A 26,597-nucleotide genomic window follows, 5' to 3' on the forward strand; every position below is an offset into this window, starting at 1 on the left:
GGAACTGGTCTACCATTTCATTTCAAGAATGATCTTTAAGTGTTCTTTAGATTATTAGTAAGAGAATGGGCTACTCTTCTTTGCTGTGTGCTTCCTGCCCTCTCCTTTTTGCATGTCTTGCTGATTTGCTAATTTGATGTCCCAACCTGCACTAACTCACCTTCCTCATTTCTATCACAGGGCTTCCCACCTCGACTGCCACCACAATACCCAGGAGATTCAAATATTGCTCCCTCTTCCAACGTGGCTTCTGTTTGCATCCATTCTACAATCCTATCCCCTCCCATGCCTACAGAAGCATTGGCTACACCAGGTTATTTTCCTACAGTGGTGCAGCCTTATGTGGAATCAAATCTTTTGGTTCCTGTGGGCGGTGTAGGAGGACAGGTTCAAGTGTCCCAACCAGCAGTGAGTTTAGCACAACAACCCCCCACTACATCCTCCCAGCAAGCAGTTCTGGAGGTAAATGGAATTATTGCATGTTTATATAAAAAACATATTTATGATGGGATTAAAATAACAAAGGAGAAACAGACTCCCCTGGTAAGAGCTAAGTTGGAGACCATGTCAAACTAACTTCTGAATGACTTTTTCTTACAGCAGAATGAAATGCCAATGTGGGGGCCTTGTTGCCACTGGCTGTTCTGTTGGGAAGTGAGTGTGCCTTGGAGAAGATTAACCCTGTTAGCACTTCACTTCTTTAGCTAGTACTTTAGCCATTGTTCTTGTCCTTTCACAAACTCTTACCATTGGGAGTCATAAGAACATCTTATCCTACTGTGCTCTCAGCAATCATTTTTGCCCTACTAGGAAAAAAGGTCTGAGTTCATCTTTGCACTTTGCTCTGCCTGCCCTATTGCACACTTTTGACAAGATGCTGGCTGCATGGCAAGTTGTAGTTTCACATTGCCTAGCAATATAGGTTGGCTGACTTCACATTGTGCAGTCTTTACCAGAAACTAGCTTTAGAAACTTCCTTTGGAATTTTCAGATCACTTTCTGTAGATGCTGAATATTAAGAATAACTAGTAAATTTACTGCTTCTAGGACTTAGGGGAGGGATAGAAGGAAAAAGAGGGATCTTATTGGGGGATCATTTATCATTTATCATTATAAATAATATTACCACCAAGATTTGAATTATCCTTTCCATTCACAGAGTACTCAGGGAGTCTCTCAGGTTGCTCCTCCAGAGCCAATTCCAGTAGCACAGCCACAGCCTACCCAACCTGTCACTTTGGTTTCCTCTATAGACAGGTAGGTAAAATCAAAATTCTCTTCTGATTGTAAATGGGATGTATAAAACATTAAAATATCAAACGCTAAAATCTCATATTGTAAACTGAACTTTTTTTTTTTTTATTCAAAGTACACATTCAGATGTTGCTTCAGGTATGAGTGATGGCAATGAGAATGCCCCATCATCCAGTGGAAGGCATGAAGGGAGAACAGCAAAACGGCATTATCGAAAATCTGTAAGAAGTCGCTCTCGTCACGAAAAGACTTCACGCCCAAAATTGAGAATTTTGAATGTAAGTATTGATGACTTTGCGGCTTTGATATTGTTAAAGGAACTTAGCACAGAGAAGAGTTTTTGAGGTCATCAAATCAAAACCACTCATTTCATAAAATAAAGATCCCTTATCTTTGCTCAATATATGATTTATATAGCACCTTTTTTCATTTAATCCATACAATTCCTTTTGACTGTCACATTTTTCAGAAAGTATAATTCATAAATCTGATAGTCAGCAATTAATATCATTTAAATAATTCTTAGGGCTCAGGCAAGAAGAATAGAGTGTTTTAGTCTATAGAAAAAAGACTTCATATTCCTTCTAGACTCTACAGTAGAAGATAAATAAGTGGCTCAAAGGCTGACATCATCTTACAGGTTTTCTTGCTGCCAGTTTAAGTATTAGTTGAAGTATTAGTGCTTTAAGTTACAGTAATACCATGTGTCCTCAGACATAAATGTGATAGTCTGAATGATGTTTTCTCAGAGTCAGTAATAAAACCAAGTATAGTCTTCTGAAATGAAGTATCTTTCTTTTCAGGTTTCAAATAAAGGAGACCGGGTTGTAGAATGTCAGTTAGAGACTCATAATCGGAAAATGGTTACATTCAAATTCGACCTAGATGGTGACAACCCTGAGGAGATAGCAACAATTATGGTATGTCTGCATTTGGAGTTCCAAATTTTCCCTTAGTACTTCATCTTAATATCTATTGCCCTAGGCAACTATCCAATATTTTGTAATTCATGTTTTATAGTTAAGTATTTCACCTAACCTGTGATTGAGATATTTTTGTGTAGAATTTGTAATTATTCATATTTCAATACTAAGTATTGAAGTTCTTAAAAAGAAAAGAGCTGCCAGGCACTGTCGCTGAGACAGGGTGGTTGCAAGTTTGAGGCCAACCTGGCCAATTTAATGAGATGCTATCATAAAACAAAATAAAGTGTAAAGTACATAAAATAATATAAAATAAAATATAAAAATGGGACTGGAGCCTGGTGTGGTAGCGCACGCCTGTAATCCCAGCAACTCAGGAGGCTGGGGTAGGAGGATCACAAGTTTAAAGCCAGCCTCAGCAACTTATCGATGTCCTAAGCAACTTACCAAGACCCTGGCTCAAAATTTAAAGTAGAAGACGGTTATGCTCCATTTGTGTACAGTGTGTCAAAATGCATTCTACTGTCATGTATGACCAATTAGAACAAGAAAGGAAAAAAAAAGTTTAAAAATTTTTTTTAAATAGAAATAAAAAGGACTGGGGATGTGGTTAAGTGCCTGGGTTCAATCCCTGGTACCAAAGAAAGAAATAGGACTTAGAGATGTAGCTCAGAGGTAGAGCACTTGCCTAGCACATGTGTGGCACTTGGTTTGATCACCAACAGCACAATAAGAAAAAAGGAGGGAAGAGCTAATTAATTTAAATACCAAACAAATAATAATACACTAGATATTGCAGATGGGGTAAAAGTCTTGAAAGTAGTAGTTGAATGGCCTAAAGCTTCAAATATGTCATATTGATCAGAAAGACATCATTTGTTTTACAGGTGAACAATGACTTTATTCTAGCAATAGAGAGAGAGTCGTTTGTGGATCAAGTGCGGGAAATTATTGAAAAAGCTGATGAAATGCTCAGTGAGGATGTCAGTGTGGAACCAGAGGGTGACCAGGGATTGGAGAGTCTTCAGGGAAAGGATGATTATGGTTTTTCAGGTTCTCAGGTAGGTTCACCAATCCCATAGGGAAGCTTTACTTATATAAAATATATCTGTAGTGCTAAATTTGCCTTGCAAATTTATATCCCATTGTGCCTGAGAACAAGCATCATGTTCATTTCACATGGTGATTTGCTTTGTCTAATTATTGAGATTACATTTGAAAATGAACTTACTTTTTGTTTGTTTTTGGTTTTTTTTTTTTTTTAGAAATTGGAAGGAGAATTCAAACAACCAGTTCCCACGTCTTCCATGCCACAGCAAATCGGTGAATTTCTTTTCTCTTTTGTTTTTTACCTTTGACTTAAGAAGCCGTATGTGTCAATAGTGAAATATTAAAGTTTCATGCTGGTTACAGTTATATAACAAAAATGCAATTAAGTGATTTGTTTTATTCAGGTGTTCCTACCAGTTCTTTAACTCAAGTTGTTCATTCTGCTGGAAGACGGTTTATAGTGAGTCCTGTGCCAGAAAGTAGATTACGAGAATCCAAAGTTTTCACCAGTGAAATATCAGATACAGGTGAGGATTGATTCTCTATATACTGAACATAAATCCTACAGCATCATCTGTTATGGTGAAAGCTTGGTCATCAAGCAGTAGCTCATGATGACACAGATAATAAAAACAAGTAGAAAATCAAGGTTTTAAACAACAAATAAACATAAGGAGTAGAGAATTATTTAAATAAAGGATTAAAGAAAAAGCCAGAAAAGCTAGCCATACAAGATGCAACCGATGTCTAATACTGTATTATGTGTTTATTTTTTTAGAATTAATATATATGTTTTCAGATTACTCCATTTTTTTTTTTTTTTCTGGAAATAAGATATTCACACAAGCTGACTATTTAATCAAACTGCTATTCAACTTAGCTGTTTTAGAACCTGTCATTTTCTTGGGAGAAATATTAAACCTTGTTGATAATATGACATTGTTGATAATCAAAAAATAGGATGTTAGTACAGTATTTAAATCCATCCTTTTATAATTATGAAGGACTATAAATATTTGTATATTTTTGTTTTCCTTTGCAGTTGCTGCCTCTACACCTCAGGGTCCTGGAATGAATTTGTCTCACTCTGCTTCATCCCTTAGTCTCCAGCAGGCCTTTTCTGAACTTAGACATGCCCAAATGACTGAAGGACCCAACACAGCACCTCCGAACTTCAGTCACACAGGACCAACATTTCCTCCTTTCTTGGGTAGTATTGCTGGAGGCCCAACCACAGTAGCAGCTGCACCTTCAGTATCAGTCCCTGTATCAAGCAGCTCTCTTAATGACATTTCCACATCAGTAATTCAGGCTGAGGTTATAGTGCCCACTGAAAAAGGGATTGCTGGAGTTGCCACCAGCACGGGTGTGGTTACATCAAGTGGTCTCCCTGTACCTCCTGTTTCTGAGTCACCTGTACTTGCTAGTGTGGGTTCAAGTGTCACCATACCTGCAGTTGTCTCAATGTCTGCAACATCCCAGCCAGTTCAGGCCCCCACATCTGGGAGCATTGTTTGTAGTACAGGCACTTTGCCTTCTATGACAGTTTCAACAACTTCAACGTCTGCAGTGGGCAGTGCTGCTGCCCCAGGTGCTAAGCCTCCAGTTGTGTTATCTCAGCAGGCAGCAGGCACTACTGGGGTAGCTACAGTAACATCAGTTTCTACCTCCGCTCCATTCCCAACCATAACTTCACAGCCATCCCTTCAGCTTAGCAGCAGCACCTCTGCCCCCACCCTAGCTGAAACAGTGGTGGTTAGTGCACACTCACTGGACAAAACATCTCATAGCAGTACAACTGGATTAGCTTTGTCCCTCTCTGCACCATCTTCCTCTTCCTCTCCTGGAGTAGGAGTGGCTAGTTCTATTTCTCAGCCTGGTGGAGTGCATCCTTTAGTCATCCCATCAGTGATAGCTTCTACTCCTGTCCTTCCTCAAGCAGCAGGACCTACTGCTACACCTATGTTACCCCAAGTACCCAGTATCCCACCCTTGGTACAACCTGTTGCCAATGTTCCTGCTGTACAGCAGACTCTCATTCATAGTCAGCCTCAACCAGCTTTGCTTCCCAACCAGCCCCACACTCACTGTCCAGAAATAGATGCTGATACCCAACCCAAAGCTCCTGGGATTGATGACATAAAGACTCTGGAGGAAAAACTGCGGTCTCTTTTCAGTGAACACAGCTCTTCTGGAGCTCAGCATGCCTCTGTCTCACTAGAGACGTCACTAGTAGTAGAGACTACGATCACTCCAGGCATCCCAACCACTGCTGTTGCACCAACCAAACTCATGACTTCCACTACGAGTACTTGCATACCACCAACAAATTTGCCATTAGGAACAGCTGGTTTGTCAGTTATGTCAGTGACCACACCTGGGCAAGTTTCTACCCCAGGTAGCTATGTTTCAGCCCCAGTCAGCACTACATCAGGAGTGAAACCTGGAACTGCTCCCTCAAAGCCACCTTTAACTAAGGCTCCGGTAAGATTCTTGTTAAAATAATTAGATAAATAAAATCACATTCATGCATTTTTCAATTCAGCCTTGCAAATTAATAATGTAGTCACAAAGCTTTGCAGGTTATAAATGTAGTTATAGTGGTTGCTCAGGTTTAAAAAATTGACAACAACTTCAGGGCATGAACACAAGATTTTTCCATTTTTTGAAATGTATATTATCAGGTATAATGCAGACATTTCTCTTGAATTAGTATAAATTAATCAGTATCCCAAAGAGGAATTAAATATATCTGTCAACATACTAATAGTAGTTTGCCACTTTGTTTCAATTGAGAATAAAGGAAATTTTCTGCTGTTATGGGTTCCACATATGAACAATTTGGGGTTTATAAAAACTGAAAGTGATAGAGGAAGAATCGGTCTAATCCTAGGAATAAAATAACAAGACCATATTTTCTAATAACGCTGTGACAGATTTCTTCTCATTCTGCCATCTTCAGCATCACTGATCTTTTCCAAAAATAACAAGGCTATAACCTTGTTATGGCTACTATATTCTGTATTTCAGCCATCTTTCTGCATTGATTGCTATTGTTGTGAAACTCTTTTACAGTGGAGTAATACAGATGTTTCTCAACTTAAAATAGGATTATATACCTATAATAAACCCATCCAAAAATTGAAAATATTAAGTTAAAAAATGCATTTAGTATACCTGCCTAAACATTGTAGCTTAGGAACACAAACATGGTAGAATATCAGTTGTTTACCCTTGTGATGTTGTCTCACAGCTGTCTCACTGCTGCTGCTCAGCATCACAAAGGAGTATCATCCCACATTTTGGTAGCTTGGGAATAGATCAAAATTCACATGATGGTGAATGCCTGTTGTCCCAGGTACTGAGGAAACTGAAGTGGGAGGATTACTTGATGCCAGGAGTTGAAGATCAGCCTACTGGGCAGTATAGTGAGACCCTGTCCACCCCCCAGAAAATTCCGTGCAATGGCACACACCTGTAATCCCAGCAACTCGGGAGTCTGAGGCAGGAGAATCACAGGTTCAAGGCTAACCTGGGTAATTTAGCAAGACCTCATCTCAGAACAAAAATGACTCTGGGGATGAAGCTCAGTGGTAAAGCACCCTTGGGTTCAATGACCAGTACACAAAAAAAGGAAAGGAAAAAATTTCAGTGTATGGTTTCTACTAACATATAACTTTTGCACTATTGTAATTCAAAAAATTTTAAGTCAAACCATTCACCCTATGTAAGGGACTGTCTAGAGTCTTTACTTGGAAGTTACTTGATAGTATTAGATTTTTGATGCCTTTTCTTATCAAACTTGCCTCTGGTTTTATCTAAGTCAACCTCGGAATTGTTTACTTTTATTTTTATTTTTCTCAGAAAAGTCATCTTAGCAGATGCCTGGTGATACTGTATCAAATGAATATCTGAAGTATCTGTGCCTCTTACGTGCATATAGACTTTGTCCTATTTATTTACTCGAAAGAAAAACCTTTCATTATATTTTCATTCATTTCAAGGGTATTTCATAGTAACCCTTTTAATAATATTATTTTATTATATTTTTTTATTTAAGATTGATATTAGAGTATAGCTTAGGTGATAACTATATACATTTTATTCTTAAGCTTCTGTAATCAAATTAGTTGATTTGCTCTTTAGCATGCGATCTTTACTATTAGTGTCTCATGGACTTGAATTTCCCTTCATTGTCTATAGGTGCTGCCAGTGGGTACTGAACTTCCAGCTGGTATTCTGCCTAGCGAGCAGCTGCCACCTTTTCCTGGACCTTCACTAACTCAGGTGCCCCAAAACTTGGCAGATTTCTTTCTATGCCCCTACTTTCCTTCACAAGCTTGTTTAAGTTCTCCATTGCATGATCTTGGCTTCTGGCTCCTTCTTGGCTTTGACTTAATAACACCTTTCTTTTAAAAACCATGTTAGGGGGGTTAGGGTTGTGACTCAGTGGTAGAGTGCTTACCTAGCACGTGTGAGGCACTGGGTTCAATTCTCAGCACCAAATATAAATAAATGAATAAAATAAAGGTCTATCAACATTTTTAAAAAGTCTATTTAAAAAAAAAAATACCATGTAGGTAGGTTGGGGTTGTGGCTCAGTGGTAGAGCATGTGTGAGACACTGGGTTCAATTCTAAGCACCAGATAAAAAATAAATACATAAAATAAAGATATTGTGTCCATCTACAACTAAAAATATTTTTTTTTTTAAATGTAGATGATGATCCAGACACCACTTAAAGTAAACTTCATTATTCTTTTGTTTAGAATTTGCTATTTGTATTTTTTCATCTTTCATGTGGGAAGAAAATGTCAAAGTTTAACATTTTGCCAGACAACATTACTTTTTTTATCATTTACACTTTTGTAGAATAGGGAAATTATGTCTTAAATGTAAGGGTAGTATGCCTTGTGGACATAAAAAAATGTATGTAATCAAAATTAACTATGGGGCTGGGTATGTGAGGCATTGGGTTCAATCCTCAGCACTACATAAAAATAAATAAATAAATAAAGGTATTGTGTCCATCTATAACTAAAATACATATATATACATATGTACATTTAATAATTAACTATTAAAGTTTCTTCACTGGAAAAGAAAGAGTACCCTTTTTCTCTGAAAGATTGCTCATAGAGGAACTAAGAACAGCCACATAAATTTGAGATTCCCTTCTCATGTTTACTCCTATTAATGTAGTACAAAAGTGGTCAGAACTATCTGTAATGTTTAAATTATTATTTCCCTTTACTAACTTTATAATTTCACCTCATTACTAACACATTTAGTTGAATTTTCATAAGCAGAGCACTTGTTATGAGTCAGTCTATTATAACCATGAAAAAGCTTCTGACATGGCACAAGCTAGTAAACTTTGAAACTAAATTAGGAATTTATTTGGAATTGTAGTAAGAAAACCATAACTCCAACAGAGAACTTACTCCAACAGTCACCAGGTTTTGAAAAAAAAAAAAAAGTGCCTAAAAATTGGGAATTTGTCTAAATCAATTTCTTGTTAAAAACATGTATTCAAAAGCCTTGCGTGGTCCTGTGCATTTATCTATAGCAGCAGGATCACTTGAATCCAGTTTTACCAGCCGGAGCAATCCAGTGAGACCCTGTCTTTAAAAAGAAGAGAAAAATATACATTCAGATTGCTCAGGAGTTTAACTTATCATGAGAAATATAGAGGATAAGGAAGGGTAAGTAGATAGTGCCTGAAGATAGATGCAGAAGCATAAATGAAGTTTATGTAAGAACAGGTTGATATAGAAACCAAGATAGATGTACAAGTAGAGACCGTGAAGGGTAAGAAAAGGATATGCCCCAGAGGTGCATGGCAGTGAGGCATGGTTAAAAGGATAGAATAACCAGACTTCCTTGCTGCCATCTGTAAGGTGGAAGTATACATGGTATCATTTGGGATTTTAATATCCCTTGATAGTGGCTGGACCTGTTAATGTCATTTTTTACTCTTAGGAATATACAGAAAGGTGTATAAAACTGAGAAAGAAAATAAGGAACTTGGAATAAATGTTTCAGAATATATTTTTAAAGAGAGGACAAATTTTTCTACCACCAAGTGACATCAAGCAGAAGATAAGACTTGGAAGCTGCAAAAACAGAAGTATAGTTGAAATACTCTTGATAGAGGATCATAGTCTTGATCATCATAGCATTATATAAATTTTGGTTTATTAGGTTTTATTTTCAGTAAAAACAAATGTTATAATGTAAAGCATAAGATAATATGTCCTATATAAATTCGTTATATATAGTAGCTCTGAAGGTGCCCAAAGAACTTACATCTACCATAACTCTTTTTGCTCAGTCACAACAACCTCTAGAAGATCTTGATGCACAGCTGAGAAGAACACTTAGTCCAGAGACTATTACAGTGACATCTGCAGTTAATGTAAGTGTTTAAAACCTTGATAAAATCTTATAACCTGAATGTATACTTCTGCAACACAAAATGTAACCTGAATAATTCTTAATACTTTAACACCTATTCAGAATCCCTGCTTGTTCCAAACAGCAAAATTGAGACAGATCAATTAAAGATTAATACCCTATTGTGTAACTGTGGAAAAGATGTGAAAGATACTTTTTATGTATCTCTGATTAGTGTATATCTCAGATCAGTCTTACGCATTTTGTATTTATGTTTTTCAGTAGGTGACAGCTGTAATCCCAGCTACTAGGGAAGATGAGGCAGGAGGGTTATGAATTCAAGTCCAGCCTAGGCAACATAACGAGATTCCCATTTCAAAAAAGAAAAAGGAAACAGCTAGTTTTCTATGAATGTAAAGTTATGCTTTCAAGTGTTCTGTGAGAAAAATTAAGAAAGCAATAAAGAAGGATTAAGACTCAAATTTCCTTTTATAAAAAACTGCCTTTTTGCCAGGCATGGCACATGCCTATAATCCCAGTAACTCTGGAGGGTGAGGCAGGAGAATCTCAAGTCAAAGCCAGCCTTAGCAATTTTGTGAGGTCCTGTGGGTATATTTGGCAAGACTCTGTCTCAAAATAAAAAGGTTCAGGAACATGGCTCAGTGGTTAAGTGCCTCTGGGTTAATCCCTGGTACCAGAAAAAAAAAAAAAAAACTGTTTACATCAGACTTATTTTTTGGTTGTAAAAGAAAATTCCTTTAGACATAAATGTTTCTTCACTGTATATTATCTTTCTTCCATTTTTTTAAAGACCAGAGAAAAGGTAATAGGTCAAAAGTATAAAAATGATTAAAGCTAAAGATTTTGTGGTATCTGTATGTGTATGTGTTTTGCAGCCTGTGTCCATGGTGGCTCCAACAGCAGTTACAGAAGCAGGAGCACAGCCTCAGAAGGATGGTGAGAAACATCCTTCTTCCTTATTACTACTCCCAGTCCTGCCTATGATTGATAATAGAGGTTACTGTTTCAAAGGCACAGTGTTTAGCTTGTGGGTATATTTGAGACTGTTACAAGAAACATTTTTATGTATTTCCATGACTGAGGAGCATTGATATCTAAAGCATGAAATATTAACAAATTATTCTGGTGCAATAGCACATGCCTATAATCCCAGCGGCTTGGGAGTCTGAGACAGGAGGATTGAGAGTTTAAAGCCAGCCTCAGCAATGGCAAGGAACTAGGCAACTTAGTGAGACCCTGCCTCTAAATAAAATACAAAATAGGACTGGGGATGTGGCTCAGTGGTCGAGTGTCCTTGAGTTCAATCCCCGGTACCAAGAATAAAACAAACAAATATTAGCAGATCAATGAGTCTTTTGTGTTGTTATTGGAACAAGGAGATTATTATACATGGGGCAGTGATAGTTTCTTAGCATAAGACCTTTTGTTCTTAGCTAGGCAAGATCCTTACAAGATTAGGAAATCGAAGCACACTTATAAAAGTCAATTTACAACTAAATTCTTGGCTTTTGTGACAATGAACATATAGAGTAGAGATCAGCTTGAGAAGCCAGAATAACATTTGTACAGAGATTAAATATAAAATTTAAATTAACTAGTTTAAATATTGGTTTTATTTTCAAGGCAATTATATTTTGAACTGACTCATTTTAAAGCAAATAACTTACAAATAAGTGGAACAGATTAGAAATTCTAGAAATGGACAGAATAAAGGAAACTAGATATCAAAACATACACCACAAATATATACAATAAAATTGATTAATTAAATTTAGCACCACATAAAAGGGAATGTAGAATGTAAAGAAAGTAACCTTTTAAATCATCAAGCAGATGGGATATTTCAACTAAATAGCCATCTGAGAAAAACTAAAGGTGAATTACTAGCTTAGTCCAAAAAAAAAAAAAAAAAAAAGTCTGAATGGATCACAGATGAAAACTGGCATAAAAATAGTACTATAAGAATACACCAGAGAAGTATTTTCCTTAATTTTTTTCCCCAACTGTCTAGAGCAGAGTCAACAAACTTTTCTTTTGAGGACCAGATAGTAAATATTTTAGACTTTTCAGGGTGCAGTCTTTATCACATCTTATTCATATCTCCTGGTAGAACTCCAAAGCAGCAACAGACTAACACATATAATTGAGTCTGGCTATGCTCCAGTATAATTTATGAAAACAGGCAGTAGACTGAATTGGGTGCATTGATCATAGTTTGCTAATCCACTAATAAAGATGAAAGTGTTAAGTTTATGCTCAACCTAAAGTGAGTAGTAATAGATTTTAAATTTGTTGAATGAGTAAAAATGCCATTGGGTACAAAAATAAATGAAAAATTGAGGAAATACATATGTGGTTGTGGGGGTGTCTGAGTTTGTCCTTATCACAGAAGAGACTAGTTTTGCTAATATATAGAATCTGACCAGGCACAGTGGGCACACTTGTAGTCCTAGCAACTCAGGACTCTGAGGCAGGAGGATCACAGGTTCAAGGCCAGTAGTGGGGCTATTCCATCTCCAGTATTGGGATGGGGTGGGGGTTCCTAAAATTCAGCGTGGACCACAAATAAAATATACAGAAAAATAAATTTAGGCATGAAAATACTTAACTTCCTCAATGATAACAGAAATTAAAAGTATAAATGATAACATTTCTCACCTCTCACTGGTAAATTTAAGAGTTTAGTTACCACTGGTAAGTCTTTAGGAATCAATTTAATAGTGTCTGTCCAAGTTTTAAATGCAAATCATTTAATAGTTCATTCCTTAGTCCACATATCTTTTAAGAGACTATATATTAGAGCCCTTTTTAAATAGCAAAAAATTCTGAAGAATTTAAAAGTTCATTGGTAGAAGCCTGATTAAAATATGGTACACTGAAAAATACATATATGGTACATACATAAAATTCAAAGCTTACGCATCCACTAAAAAGAATGAGGCATTGATAGGAAATACTCTCTAAGATCATTGCATGGAAACATAAATCAATATTCTAGCTGTATATTAAGGAAGATAGATACTGAAATATGCCTATAATATCTAGAATAAAAACAAGAGTTGTCCCTGGGGAAAAGGACCTGAGTGGCTTTGAAGTTGTTTAAACTACTTATGAATGATTCTGAGAACTGTACTATCCTGTTTTAGGACTTCACCTAAGTGTTGCATTGAGAAAATAAATTTAAACTGGTTTTCATTTTAAAGCAACTCTTTAATAGCCTATATTTCTGGCCAAAGGAATAGAAGCTAACTAAAAAAAAAAAAGATGATAATTTATTTTCCTTTTCTATGTATTTATTTCAGTTTCCCAAGGCACAGAAGGCCCTGTCCTAGCAACTAGTTCAGGAACTGGTGTTTTTAAGATGGGGAGATTTCAGGTATGACAATCATTACTTTGCCTTGATTCCCTCTTTTTCAGTGTAGTTGTGTATATAATAAAATTATTATCTACCTATCTGGAACATAATTGCCAGTCTAATATAATTATTTTATGTAGCACCTGATAACTGCCATTTTCCTGTCATAAAAGTAATATGAAGAAACAATAGATACTCATACTAACTTTTCAACCCATCCCACAAGATTATTTGTTCTTTCTAAAGCAGACTGCTGCTTCTCTTCTGAATATTTTCTAATTCTTTTTTCCCCAAATGGTAATTGGTTTGCCTAACCATTCTCCTATTGTTTGTCATTTCTAATTTTTCCAACTTAATAAGGAAAGTAACAGTGAACATCTTTTTTCTTTCCTCCTTTACCGTTCTGGGGATTGAATCCAGGGGCATGCTACCACTGATCTATATTCCCCAGCCTTTTTATTTTTTTAATTTTGAAGAATAGGGTCTCAAATTTGAGATCCTCCTTCCTCAGCCTCCTGAGTTGCTAGGATTACATGTGTGCTCCACCACGCCTAGCTGAACATCTTTATGTAAAAACATTTTTTATATTTAGGATAATTAAGATTAACTCTGTAAGTGAAAATACTGAATCAGCATCAAAAGATACCATATTTTCTTTTCTCATCTGATCCAACCAATGAGCATTTTCTGCTCTTAGTACATAGAATTAAACAAGCTTTGCAAATATTTTTTTTAAACTGTTTTCAGAGCTACTCTCATATTATTATTATGATAGCCCTTGGAGTTGGGGATAGTAGGTGATATTTTTCTCATTTTCAAACTGAGGGGTTTTTGGTGGTTGTTTGTTGTTGTTCTTTGTTTTGGGGGATTTTTGTTTTTGTTTTCTGTCTGTTTTGTTCTATTTTTTCATTTCTGGCCATACTGGGGATTGAGCCCAGGAGTGTTCTACCTCTGAGACTTTGAGCTCCATCCCCAGCCCCCTTTTATTTTTACCTTATTTTGAGACAGATTCTGGCTTTAAGTGGCCTAGATGGGCCTCAAACATGAGACCCTCCTGCCTCAGCCTCCCACGTAGCTGGGGTTATAGCCCAGCATCGCTGATCCTGACTATAAACTGAAGTTCTGTGAGTTTGTAGTTGAGCCAAGTTTGTATCTATAATACATGGACAAACCAGGACAAGGTTCTGGATCCTCCTTTGTACCTTTTAGTGGCTTTTATTTGTTTGTTTTTCTTTTTATTGTTATTTTTCTTGGTACCAGGGATTGAACCCAGGTGCACTTAACCATTAAGCCACATTGCCAGTTCCTTTTACTTTTTTTTTTTTAAGCCAGGTCTCAACAAGTTGCTTAGGCCCTCACTAAGTTGGCTGAAGCTGGCTTTGAACTCTTGATCCTCCTGTATCAGTCTTCCTAGCTGCTGGGATTACAGGTGTGCACCACTGCACCCAGTAGTGATACTGATTTTTAAAACTTAGCTGCCTGGCATTCAACATATTGGATATAATCTAGTCACAAGTGGCCTTTAAGATTCTATAACCTGTTGTTACTTACTTACATTTTGACTAAGGCATGAATCCACATCCTGTATGTGACATGAGATATGAAAATAAATTATTTAATTTAGTCAAGTTAATTTGCCATTCAGAATCTACATCTCAGTACAGATGGCTGTTCTTTGTAATGATATTTGATTTATTTTTGCAGTCAAAGATAGAAAGACTTTGTAGAGGTTCAGTCTGTTCATTGACTGGAAAATAAAGTGGTTCTTTTTTTTTTTTTTTTTTTTAATAGTCCATGCTAGAAATTGAATGTTAGGGACTTCGGTTTTCAATCATACATACTTTGTTCTCTTTTTCCATCAGGTTTCAGTTGCAATGGATGATGCCCAGAAAGAGGATAAAAATAAGTCAGAAGATGCAAAGTCTATTCATTTTGAGTCTAGCACATCAGAGTCCTCAGTGCTATCAAGTAGTAGTCCAGAGAGTACCCTAGTGAAGCCAGATCCTAATGGGGTAGCAATCCATGGTGTCTCCTCAGATGTGCCAGATAGTGCCCTCAAACTCCTGCCTCAGAAGCAAAGTCAGAAACCGGGCAACCTACCAAGGTGGGACGTTTTCAGGTGACAACTACAGCAAACAAAGTGGGTCGTTTCTCTGTATCAAGAACTGAGGACAAGATTGCTGAAGCAAAGAAAGAGGGACCAGTGACATCTCCTCCTTTTAGGGATTCAGAACAAGCTGTTCTCCCTGCTGTGATACCAAAGAAAGAAAAGCCCGAACTGTCAGAGCCTTCACATCTAAATGGGCCATCCTCTGACGTGGAGGCTGCTTTTCTAAGGGGGGATGTGGATGATGGTTCAGGTAGCCCACACTCTCCCCGTCAGCTGTGCTCGAAGAGTCTTCCCATCCAGAATCTAAGTCAAAGCCTTAGTAATTCATTCAATTCCTCTTACATGAGTAGTGACAATGAGTCAGACATTGAAGACGAAGACTTAAAGTTAGAGCTTCGACGACTACGAGAAAAGTAAGTATATTTATCCTGTGAAAGACTAATGGCACATTGGATCCTAGTGGCAAGATTAATGGTCCTTTCACTACAATATGCGGATGTGGTATTCCTTCTAAAGATAAGATGATATGCAAAAGTTCAAGTTATTTGAATATAGTTCATTCAGTTGTCTTCTCATCAGAACCCAAGACTTTTCTAGTTATGGAATTTCTTTAGCACCTTTATATTATCTCTAATGTTATTTTTTTATTGTGCATATTTTATTAGCCCACTTTGTTTAAGTAACAAAAAGTACTGCTTGAAGGCCAATTATAGAGCTCAAAAATCACACCAACTAATTACAGTTTACTATTCACATCTCAAAATTTTCTAGAATAATAAAAATGAGGACAACAAAATAAAAAACAAAAAAAAGATTAAAAGAAAGATAAAAACAATACCCAGAATCATCATCACACATCTGAATTCTTTTTCTGGAACAATACAGTTGATCCAAAGGAAAATAGTCAAAGTCATTGTAATTGGAAATGTTTCCATTTAACGACAATATGTGAGGTGGCCATGTCAAAACTAATTATTTTCATTATATTCTTCACTTTCATTAATAAGAATTTCACCATCTGCTTTTGTGTTTATTTCTGGAGAAGCACTTCAGACATGAGATTATTTTGGGTGTTTCTTAAATGTTTATAAACAATGAATTTTCTGAATCAATAATCAGGAATATTAATACTTTATAGAAGTCTCTTGTCTAAAGTGAGTTATTTTTAATGCAAGAGAGAAGAAAAAGTTACTAAGTTAACAAGTATTAAGTTTACTCTCTAGAAAAGATTTTTATCCAAAGTTTATCCATATTTAATAATCCCAGTATTTTCACACTTTTTGCTCCATTGCATATTAACCACATTATAATTGGATTAATAAAGGACACTTCCAAAGTTCCCTGTACTAGCAATGTAGCCTTATTCATCTGATTTATTTTGCCTGGAATTCCTGCCAGACTGCTCTTCCCAGTCCTGCCCCCATCCTCAAACAATGCTTAATTCTTCCATTTTCTACGTCAACTCCTGTTTGTCCTGCAAGATTCCTTTCAAATCTATTTCTGAAAATATTTTCTCCATTCTCTAATAAAGTCAAATACTATTTCTTTTATCCTACACTGAGTTATATACATTCTTCAATTTTATCTTTACCCCATTTTTTTTTTTTTTTTTTAATTTGCTTCTCTTAAAAATACAAGAATTCATCCAAGCAGGGACAGTACTCTCTCCCTAATTCTAAGCAAGTTAGTATTCTGAAATCCTAGGACTTAACATAATTTAGTCCCTGAATAGAAGAAATTGAATATTTCAATAAATGGAAACATATCTTCAAAGTGTTTACTGCATATAAATAATGTCAGTGGCAGGTCCCAGATTAGCTATGAACACTATATCATTATGATTGGCCTTTTATTCTACTCATGCACAATGGTCGATAACCATCACAGTGAAAGTACCCCTCATCACTTGGGGGAATTCTATCCTAACACAGTGGTTAATTGTATTTGACCACTGTATGGTCAGAAGCAAGTTCTTGATCTTGGGAAAGCTCTACTCAAGTTATAATGTTATTTTTATTATTAGCATTTCTGATCACTTGCTATGGTTTGGATGTGAGGTGTCCCCAAAAGTCACATATGAAACAGTGTAAGAAGGTTCAGAGGAGAAATGATTGGGTTTTAAGAGTATTAACATAATCAGTGGATTAATCCCTAATAGGATTAACTGAGCAGTAACTGGAGGCAGGTAGGCCATGGCTTTGGGGTATATATATTTGTGTCTGTCAGGTGGAGTCTCTCTCTGCTTCCTGATCACTGTGATGTAAACTGCTTCCGTCCACCACCCTCTAACACCATGATGTTCAGCCTTACCTTGAGCCAGCCAAAATTCTATGGACTAAGGCCTCTGAAACTGTGAGCCCTCAAATAAACCTTTCCTCCTTTACAACTGTACTGGTTGGGTCATTTAGTCACAGCAGCGAAATAGCTGACTAAAACATCACTGTTAATCTTTCCTGGCTGTTTGTTTAGCTACCAAATGAACCTGGTAATGGCATTGGGAAGTATGATTATGTTGACAAGTTTTATTAATTTTATTTATCAAATTGAATCAGAATAATAAATTCACCTGTCCTGCATACACTTCAAAGATCAAAGGAAATATTGTTTCCATAACACCTTATCAACTATTTGTGGTTGGCTAGTATTTTAGTCAACTTTTTCACTGCCGTGACTAAAAGACCCAACTAGAACAATTTTAGGAGAGGAAAAGTTTATTTGGGGGGCTCATGGTTTTCAGAGGTCTCAGTCTACAAACAGCAGACTCCATTCCTTGGGGCTCAAGGTGAGGCTGAACATCATGACAGAGTGTGTGGTAGAAGAAAGCAGCTCAACATGGTGATCAGGAAGTAGAGCCTCCACATGCCAGATACAAAATATATCCCAAAGCCATGCCTCAGTTCCCACCTCCTCCAGCCCTAGCCTACCACTTCAGTTACCACTCAGTTAATCCCTATCAGAGAATTAATTCACTGACTGGGTTAAGACTCTTACAACCCACTTTTTGCATTGTCTCCTCGGAACCTTCTTTATTGTCTCACACATGAGCTTTTGAGGGACACCTCACATCCAAACCGTAACAGCTAGGAACTTAATGGAATATGTCTTGCATAATGGAGACTAACAAGGTGAGTTGATAAACTAGAATCTCATCATAGTACATTCAGGGAAAGGATGCATAACTAATTAAATACTTAAATGCAGATTTTAAGATATATTTAATTATTTTTTAACAAAAATGGTTATAATATTTTTAATTATGTTTCATTATCTTTTGTAGACATCTTAAAGAGATTCAGGACCTGCAGAGTCGCCAGAAGCATGAAATTGAATCTCTGTATACCAAATTGGGCAAGGTTCCCCCTGCTGTCATTATTCCCCCAGCTGCTCCCCTTTCAGGGAGAAGAAGGCGACCCACTAAAAGCAAAGGCAGTAAATCTAGTCGCAGCAGTTCCTTGGGAAATAAAAGCCCACAGCTTTCAGGTAAACAAAAAAGCCCTGGACCAAGTCAGCCATCTTTTGTTTTTGTCTCCAACTGTATATGTGACCTAAGAGTTTGGCAAAAGCCAAATTCTTGCTTCCTTGACTTCTTTACTCCCTGTATTTATTAAATCTTTTTTTAAATATGTAGAGGTAGTATGGGTGACTACAATGGCTTTTCTATTGTAATGTTCCTGGTACTAATAGTCTTCATTTATAGTTGTTCTTAAGGATGAACATTTAACTTTGCCTGTTAACACATATAACCCACATTTAACCAAGTTTTGGGCATTTGGAATAAATATAGAATCTTCATTTAATGGCTGAGTTGATCATAATTGCAAGTGGGATGATTGTGAAAGGCATAGATATTTGAGTGTGTCTAAGTGGTACATCCTTGATGCAGCTTTTTATTTCATTTTGTTTGTATTGAGATAAAGAATTTACCAGTGATTATAGTCAAAGATATTTAAATTATAATCTGCTATAATAGATCATGGTCTATTTTAATTGGAATAGTGAGTTTTTATCCTTAATGAAGTATGTAGAGTTAACAGGTAATTAGTTGCAAAGTGAAAAAAAAAAAAAAAAAAAAAAGGCTAAAATAAGTATTTATTTCATATTGCACTCCAGGTCTGGTTTAAGTATATTGGAGAGCAGCCAAAAACTTCTTAGTAGTTTTCCATTCTCTGGAAGTCTTCATAGATACCCAACCTTTTCCCTAGCATATTAGGACCAGTTCACACAACCCATTAATAGAGATTATAAGCTAGATCAGCTAATTTAGATTCTAACCTCAATTTTTTTTTAATTTATTTATTTTAGGTTTTTTTATTTTTTTTAAATTTATTTTTATTGTAAACAAATGGGATACATGTTGTTTCTGTTTGTACATGGAGTAACAGCATATCATTTGCATATTCATACATTTATGTAGAGTAATTAAATTTGATTCATTCTGTTATTTTTTCCTTCCCCCCACCCCTTCCACCTCACTTTTCGCTCTACACAGTCCCTCCTTCTTCCATTCTTGCCCCCCTCACACCCCCCATTACATGTCATCATCCGCTTATCAGTGAGATCATTCGTCTTTTGGATTTTTGAGATTGGCTTATCTCACTTAACATGATATTCTCCAATTTCATCCATTTGCCTGCAAATGCCATAATTTTATTATTCTTTATAGCTGAGTAATATTCCATTGTGTATATATATATACCACAGTTTCTTTATCCATTCCTCAATTGAAGGACATCTAGGTTGGTTCCATAGTCTGGCTATTGTGAATTGAGCAGCTGTGAACATTGATGTGGCTGTATCTCTGTAGTATGCTGATTTTAAGTCCTTTGGGTGTAGGCCGAGGAGTGGGATAGCTGGGTCAAATGGTAGGTCCATTCCAAGTTTTAACCTCAATTTGATGTACTTTTTAAATTTATTTTTAGTTGTCAGTGGACATGTATGTATGTATTTATATGCAGTGCTGAGAATTGAACCCAGTGCCTCACACATGCTAGGCAAGTGCTCTACCACTAAGCTACAACCCCAGTCCTTGACATACTTTTTGAATGAATTTCTATTTCAACTAGTAACTAGGAAACAGAAGTTAGTCAGATTTTAGTATTATTGACCTAGCATCTTAAAGCTGCCTACCAAGAAAATTTTAAATATTCATTACTCTTTAGTCACATACATCATTTTTTGATAACTCTTTGTATCTCATTTGGTGCACATTTATAAAAAAAGTCCAAGCAAAGCCAACTAGTCAGTTACTTGGCTGAATACTGTATACCCAGCAGCACTTCAGGAGGCTGAGGCAGGAGGATTGCACATTCAAGGCCAGATTCACCAACTTAATGAGACTCTGTCTAAAAACAAAATAAAAGGGCTGAGGTTGTAGCTCAGCAGTGGAGCACCCCTAGGTTCAATCCCCAGTACCACTAAAGGAAAAAAAAAAAATGTCTAAGCAAAGACTCTGCCAAACAACATATTTGTATAATGATCCGTCATCTTTTTCTAGTAGAGGGGAAATGATTATAGAAATACAGAATGGAATCTTTACATATATATGTATTTTGACCCATGATTAATCACTCAGTGGGACAAATTGAAGGAATAAGAACAGTGCCGAGGGCTGGGGTTATGGCTTAGCGGTACAACGCTTCCTAGCACTTGTGAGGTACTGGGTTTGATCCTCAGCACCACATAAAAATAAATAAGTAAAATAAAGGTGTCCACCTACAACTAAAAAAGTATTAAAAAAAAAGAGAGAGAGAGAAAAACAGAACAGTGCCTATTGAGTATCCTCAGCCCATTTGGTCTTTTGGCAGGTAACCTGTCTGGTCAGAGTGCAGCTTCAGTCTTGCACCCCCAGCAGACCCTTCACCCTCCTGGCAACATCCCAGAGACTGGGCAGAATCAGCTGTTACAGCCTCTTAAGCCATCTCCCTCCAGTGACAACCTCTACTCAGCCTTCACCAGTGATGGTGCCATTTCAGTACCAAGCCTTTCTGCTCCAGGACAAGGTAAGGAAGAGATCAAGCAACCATCATCTTCCAGAAACATTAAAATGGAGAAATTGCCATACCTGGGAGAAATGCCTAATGAATAACCTATTGTCACTAGCTGACCTAAACAGTCTGCATGTTATACACTGATGTATCTTTGGGCTCAGCAGGCAAGTTGAGTGATATCAGAATCATTGAGTTCATTGCTCCCATCAGGTGAGATAGCTATTTTGCAAGGGATTACTGTAAAAGTTTATCTACAGCCTTTATAATAACTTATTTGGGTTTGGGATATAGGCTTTACTGCTAGGCTGAGATTTCCTGAACCAAATTCTAAGGAATTTTAGCAGTTTCTGAAAAATAATGTGTTTTCTTAGCAAGTGTAGACTTTTTAAGTATGGGAGTGACATAAACTAAGATGACTAGCCCTACTGTTTAATTTTCATCCATAATCTCTTCTTTCCAAATATAGTTTTGTTCATTAATAATCATGGCTTAAACCATTCCTGAAGAGGAAGGAACTTTCAGTAACATTAGAATAAGACTTGAAAGGAGTTGAGTATCTGGGCAAAAAACAGTGGGAAAAAAATTGGCTTTACCACAACTTACTAGAAATTAGAGATTTGGTAATTTCTTCTTGTATTTGGTTGGTAAAGGAACACAAACTAACCAAAATCATTCCAATTGAGAGGAGCTTCAATATTGTGCAAAAGGAGGGAACCAAGGCCCAATATTTCCTGTCTTACGTATCTGACCTTCCCAGAAGCTTGTTCTTCTGTGTGCCATCTTAGTGCTTTTCACCATTCAAGCCTCAAGTTTCTAACATCTTGTAGTTGTGTTCTGTCTCTTCTCCTCTCTCTGTTCTTCCGTTTTCCCCCTCTCACAGGCTGTGCGAAGTTTAACTGTGCATCTGAGCAGGTGACATTCAAACCTGGTGGCAGGAGGACCCGATTTCTGAGTACGCCCTGCTTGGCTCTTTGTGTGTAACACCTTTACTCCTTCCTTGTCCTTGTTTTTCTGCTGCTTGGATCTGATATGTCACGCGGTCCATTTTCATTTGTCTCTTTGTGTATCATCTAGTCAGTGGCTTGGCTGAATACTTATTGCCCTCAGAAGTTTGGGTCCCTATGTTAATTATGGTAAAAGATAGAGAAATAATAATGGGTTTCTGTAGATGTCAAAATGACTCTAATAGAATTGCTTCTTTCTAAGCCATGATAGCTATGGATCCAGGATAGATACGATATCAAGACTTTATGCTGAGTAATTGAGAGTAATGAAGACCACACTCCCTACTCATATTCAGTATTATCTCCCTCCCTGGCATTTAAAGTGACAGAAAGCATCTTAACCACTGATGCACTTAGCAGGTAAAAGTTTACCATTTTTTCCATTCTTTGCAGAGTAGGCTGGAATCTTTTTTTCTCCTCAATTAAGCCTAAGCATCTACTAGTTGAAAAGATACTAGAAGTCTCATTGGATCCATTACTATCCTCTATCCCTATGAGATTAGTCGTTCAAAAAGGGTTTTTACTAGGGTTTTCCAAGATAAAGCATTTATTCTATTAATGACCAAAGCCCAGCACCTGCAAATGAAAGTTACCTTTTTAATCTGATTGCTGGGATTTTCTAGCCTTCTTTTTAAAAACAAGGCACCCATCTTCCCCATATGTGAAATGAAGACAGTGCCTATCTCCTGGGGCATATAAATCAGATAAGATCATGTGCACAAAAATAACTAACTCTTGGCAAACAGTCATGGTTTCTCTCTGATTAGCCAGTGCCTATCTGGCACTTAGTAGGTGATCAGTAAATGTATATTAAAATAAAAATTTCAAAAACAAAGCTCAACTTAAAAAAAAAAAAGCTTGTTAGAATTTGGCTATCTTTAAGGCCTCAAACTTCTGGTGTGGTTATCGAAGTGCTTTTTAAATGCATGTGCTTAGGCCATCAGTGTTTGAGTATATGGTTCAGAGATCCTTGGGCCTCTTCATGGTGGGAAGAATTTACACTGTCCTTTGTCCTAGTGACCAGATTTCAAAGTACCTTTATGCATTACATTTAATTTCCATTTCCCTCACTGACACATATGTAAATCCTTCTAGTTTCCCTATTCTTTATCGCCTGAGTTAATAATGGATTGGCTCTATTTAAAGTGGTCTTTTACCACACTCTTCACATGTCACTAGTCCAGAGGTTTTTAACAAAGAAGAGGGTGGAAGGCATTACCCAGTTTGGTAGTTTTCCAAGCATGTATGATTTGAGAACACGCACATCAATATTTTTTCTGGTTAAACTTGCCTGGACTATGCTTATTAGCATCTTGACTCTTCAGTAAGCATTTAATTTGCATGTCCAGCTAAAAGGATGAAAGGACATTAGTAGTAGGAGACAGGTGTTTTGAAATAAAATGTGACTTGTCAGGCCCATGATATACAGACTGAAATGCTGTGTGTGTGTGTCTGTGCATATATTTCTACATGTTTCCCTTTCTTTTGAAAGGGAAGAAAGAAAACTAACACTTCTTTTTGTGGAAATATAAGATGATAAGTATCACTATGATTCTGTTCTCACCATACTTTTAAAGGTAGGTGGTATTACAAATAATAGTGTTTATAAGTAGTAAATCTTTTCACTTCCCTTTGGGCTAAATGAGAGGCCATCCATCTTAGACACATCAGGATGTAATATATAAGCTTGCTGTACAAATTCTAAGAGGCAGACTTAAAAATATGGGGGAAAACAGGTATTTTAAGGAGCTGGGAACCTTACTAGTTTGGGTTACATTATTCTGTACTCTGAAAATAATAATAATGGTTTTGAAGCACGGCTTGGCTTAATGCTCTGTTTATGTTCAAAGGTTGCTTGTTTTCTACGTACTTTTAAGGATTTTTCTGGAAGGGAAGGGGTTATTAGTGTGTTTATCTAGAATGTGGAAGTATAATAGCCAATTTAAATTAAAATTGTAACAGTGTTACTAATTTTATTGAGTGCTTTATTTATAACAACCCAGCAGGAGAAACAGGAAGTGAGACAATATCAGTGAAAACACTGCTTGAGTGCTTGAAATTCAAGCAGTGAGACCTTAGGGACTGGAGAATCCTCCCCTACCACAGAATCTTAATGCAGAGCATTACCCTTTTAAAAACAGATATTGGATGTGGAAAATCAACAAATTTCAACAGGCAATACAGTCTGTCACATAGCTGTGTAAAGGCTAACAGCCAGTTAGATAACAACCTATAGAATTTTGTCTGTGTCAAGGCCCCATGTCCCACACATCTGTCTCCCCTCCTGTTCTCTCTTGCTGGGCCTCTGTATGCTGTTTGGAGAGTCTAAAGATTTTATACTGATGTTTCTTTATCTTTAACACACTGCTCTCTCTTGTGCTTCAGGGAAGATGGTGAAAAAAGTTTGTCCTTGCAACCAGCTCTGTAGTAATTATCTTTTCTTTCTGTTACTTTTGGTCCTTGATTGCAAAGCCTGTTATCCATGAGTTCTTTGAACTCTGAAGCCTCATAATTCCAGATTCCTAACTTCCATCTATCTCTGCACTTTTTCTAATGTATTCTTTAACATGCTTATTGCTAACTCCTGGCTATAATATCAGATTGAGAAACCACCTCATAGTCAATGCTCTCTCCATATAAGCCAAGTTCTATGACAGTCATGGATTGGTAGTGCCTGTGGATATTCATGAGAGCTGGGAGTGCCTAGCTCCCATAGGAAAGAGCCCTTTAGTCAGCAGGTATGTACCAGGCACTGTTCTGCCCCAGTAGAAACTTATCAGTTATCAAAGTGGGCAGAGGCCTATGCCCTCACATCATGGTGGGAGACAGCTCGTAGATTAGTGCAGAGAGAACTGCTGCTTTGGAGAGTTCATTTAAGTACAGATAATTCAACCACTCAGCAAGCCACCTAGCAAGAGTTAACAAGAGAATTTGGGGAAGGTAAAGTCTATACCACTTTTTAGGGCTTTTCAGAAGGACTGAAAAAGGTTTTGAGGTCAGTTAGCATGCTCTCCAGAAGGCCTCTCTACTAGTCAAGTCTATTTTATAGTCAATCTTTCTTTTCCTAGGGGTAAATTCTCATCAGAAAGGGATGTTCATTTCCTTTTTTAACTAGAAGCCCTATTTACAGAAGTCAGAGTAAAAAGATTAACTGTATGGTTTGCACTCCCTCATGTCATAAGCCCCTCTTTCAGACTCCAATATTGAGTAATACAGATTAAAGCGAAAAGTGAACTTTAGCTCTGAAGGGGCCTCCCACTATCAAGAGCAACTAGCATCAGACTAGAGAGGTGTGACTCCCAGCATGAACTCTCTGTGGTTAAGCGGTGCTCACCTCCACTCGGCTTATCATATTTGGCAGTGGACAGCCCTGTTCCAATTCATGATTTCCATTTGTTTTGATATTCCACTCATTCAGCTCACTATGCAGTATTCACCCTAAGCAGGATGCCAGTCCCATGCATGCTACTGCTTGCTCTCTGGATTTTCTTGTTATCATGACTGCCGTCCTCATTGCCTGTGCTTTTCCCTTCCCCTCTGTCTCACATTTGCTATTTGAGGAAGGCTGTTTCCTGTGCTTTTGTACTTTTCCACTTGGGTTTCCTGTACTTTTAAGGGAATTGACTCTTCCCTCTGTATACCCTCTGTGCAATAACAATACCCTGTGGCTCCACCAGGCACCACATGAGCTGTCACTCACACTGCAGTAGTTCCGTGTCTTGCCATGGTGGTAAGCAGCATGTGACCTTCCTCACTCTGCACCTTCACCTCAGAATTAACTGTTCTTCTAGTATAGACATGCTTGTATGTGCCATTCCCTGAGTGGAAAGATAGCAAATTGACTTGAGACCAGCAATGGATTATGAAGGGCTGTAAGTGGCAGTGTTGCTTCAGGTGTGCTGCTGTGCTCTGGTGTGCTGCTTGACCTTGAAAACAGGAAAACGCATGAATTTATTTAGCCCCAGCATTACTTGGGTTTCGTCAGGCCTACTGGCTCACAACTTACTTTAGTAGCTTTTATTTATTCTGCAATAAATGCGAGATCTGGTAAGAAAGTGGGGGATGAGGAAAAATAATAATAATAAGACCATGACTCTTCTTTCCCTCTTCCCTAAAACTTGCCTCTTCGAATAAACCTTCAGTGTGCCCTCCAGCAGAGCCGAAATCAGGCAGGACACAGACTCCTTCTTCCTTTTTCATCAAACCATAGAAATAGAATTCCTTCATCATAACCTGAAAGCTTCCTCTACCCTCTGCACCCCTGCATCAGCTGAACTGTCCTGTTGCTTCTACATGGAGTGCTTGCTATTCTGGGAAGATGGGGAGAAGGAGTAAGAATCCTTGAACCAACTGAAACTGAGATCATGTTCAGGAAAACATATCTTCCTGAAGTTGAAAGATTCAGTCACCTCGCTTGCCTAATGTTTGTTCTTTACTCATGGGAAATTGAGAGAGGTTGAAGGCTTAACTCTTTCCAAGTTAATATTTACAAATTTA

General features: G+C 37.2%; 1 protein-coding gene across 1 annotated transcript in view; it reads left to right on the forward strand.

The window, feature by feature from the left end:
• Positions 1–26,597, forward strand: part of Wnk1 (WNK lysine deficient protein kinase 1) — a 140,332-nt gene that overhangs the window by 109,618 nt on the left and 4,117 nt on the right. Inside the window, 16 exon segments of the mRNA XM_047550993.1 lie at positions 181–462; positions 1,160–1,257; positions 1,370–1,532; positions 2,058–2,174; positions 3,065–3,238; positions 3,443–3,500; positions 3,632–3,754; positions 4,270–5,711; positions 7,431–7,514; positions 9,562–9,645; positions 10,520–10,580; positions 12,947–13,020; positions 14,862–15,051; positions 15,054–15,522; positions 18,387–18,589; positions 20,914–21,108. Of these exon segments, the coding sequence (XP_047406949.1) occupies positions 181–462; positions 1,160–1,257; positions 1,370–1,532; positions 2,058–2,174; positions 3,065–3,238; positions 3,443–3,500; positions 3,632–3,754; positions 4,270–5,711; positions 7,431–7,514; positions 9,562–9,645; positions 10,520–10,580; positions 12,947–13,020; positions 14,862–15,051; positions 15,054–15,522; positions 18,387–18,589; positions 20,914–21,108 (3,817 nt within the window).

The sequence above is a fragment of the Sciurus carolinensis genome, chromosome 4 (genome assembly GCF_902686445.1).
Source record: "Sciurus carolinensis chromosome 4, mSciCar1.2, whole genome shotgun sequence".
Taxonomy (NCBI): domain Eukaryota; kingdom Metazoa; phylum Chordata; class Mammalia; order Rodentia; family Sciuridae; genus Sciurus; species Sciurus carolinensis.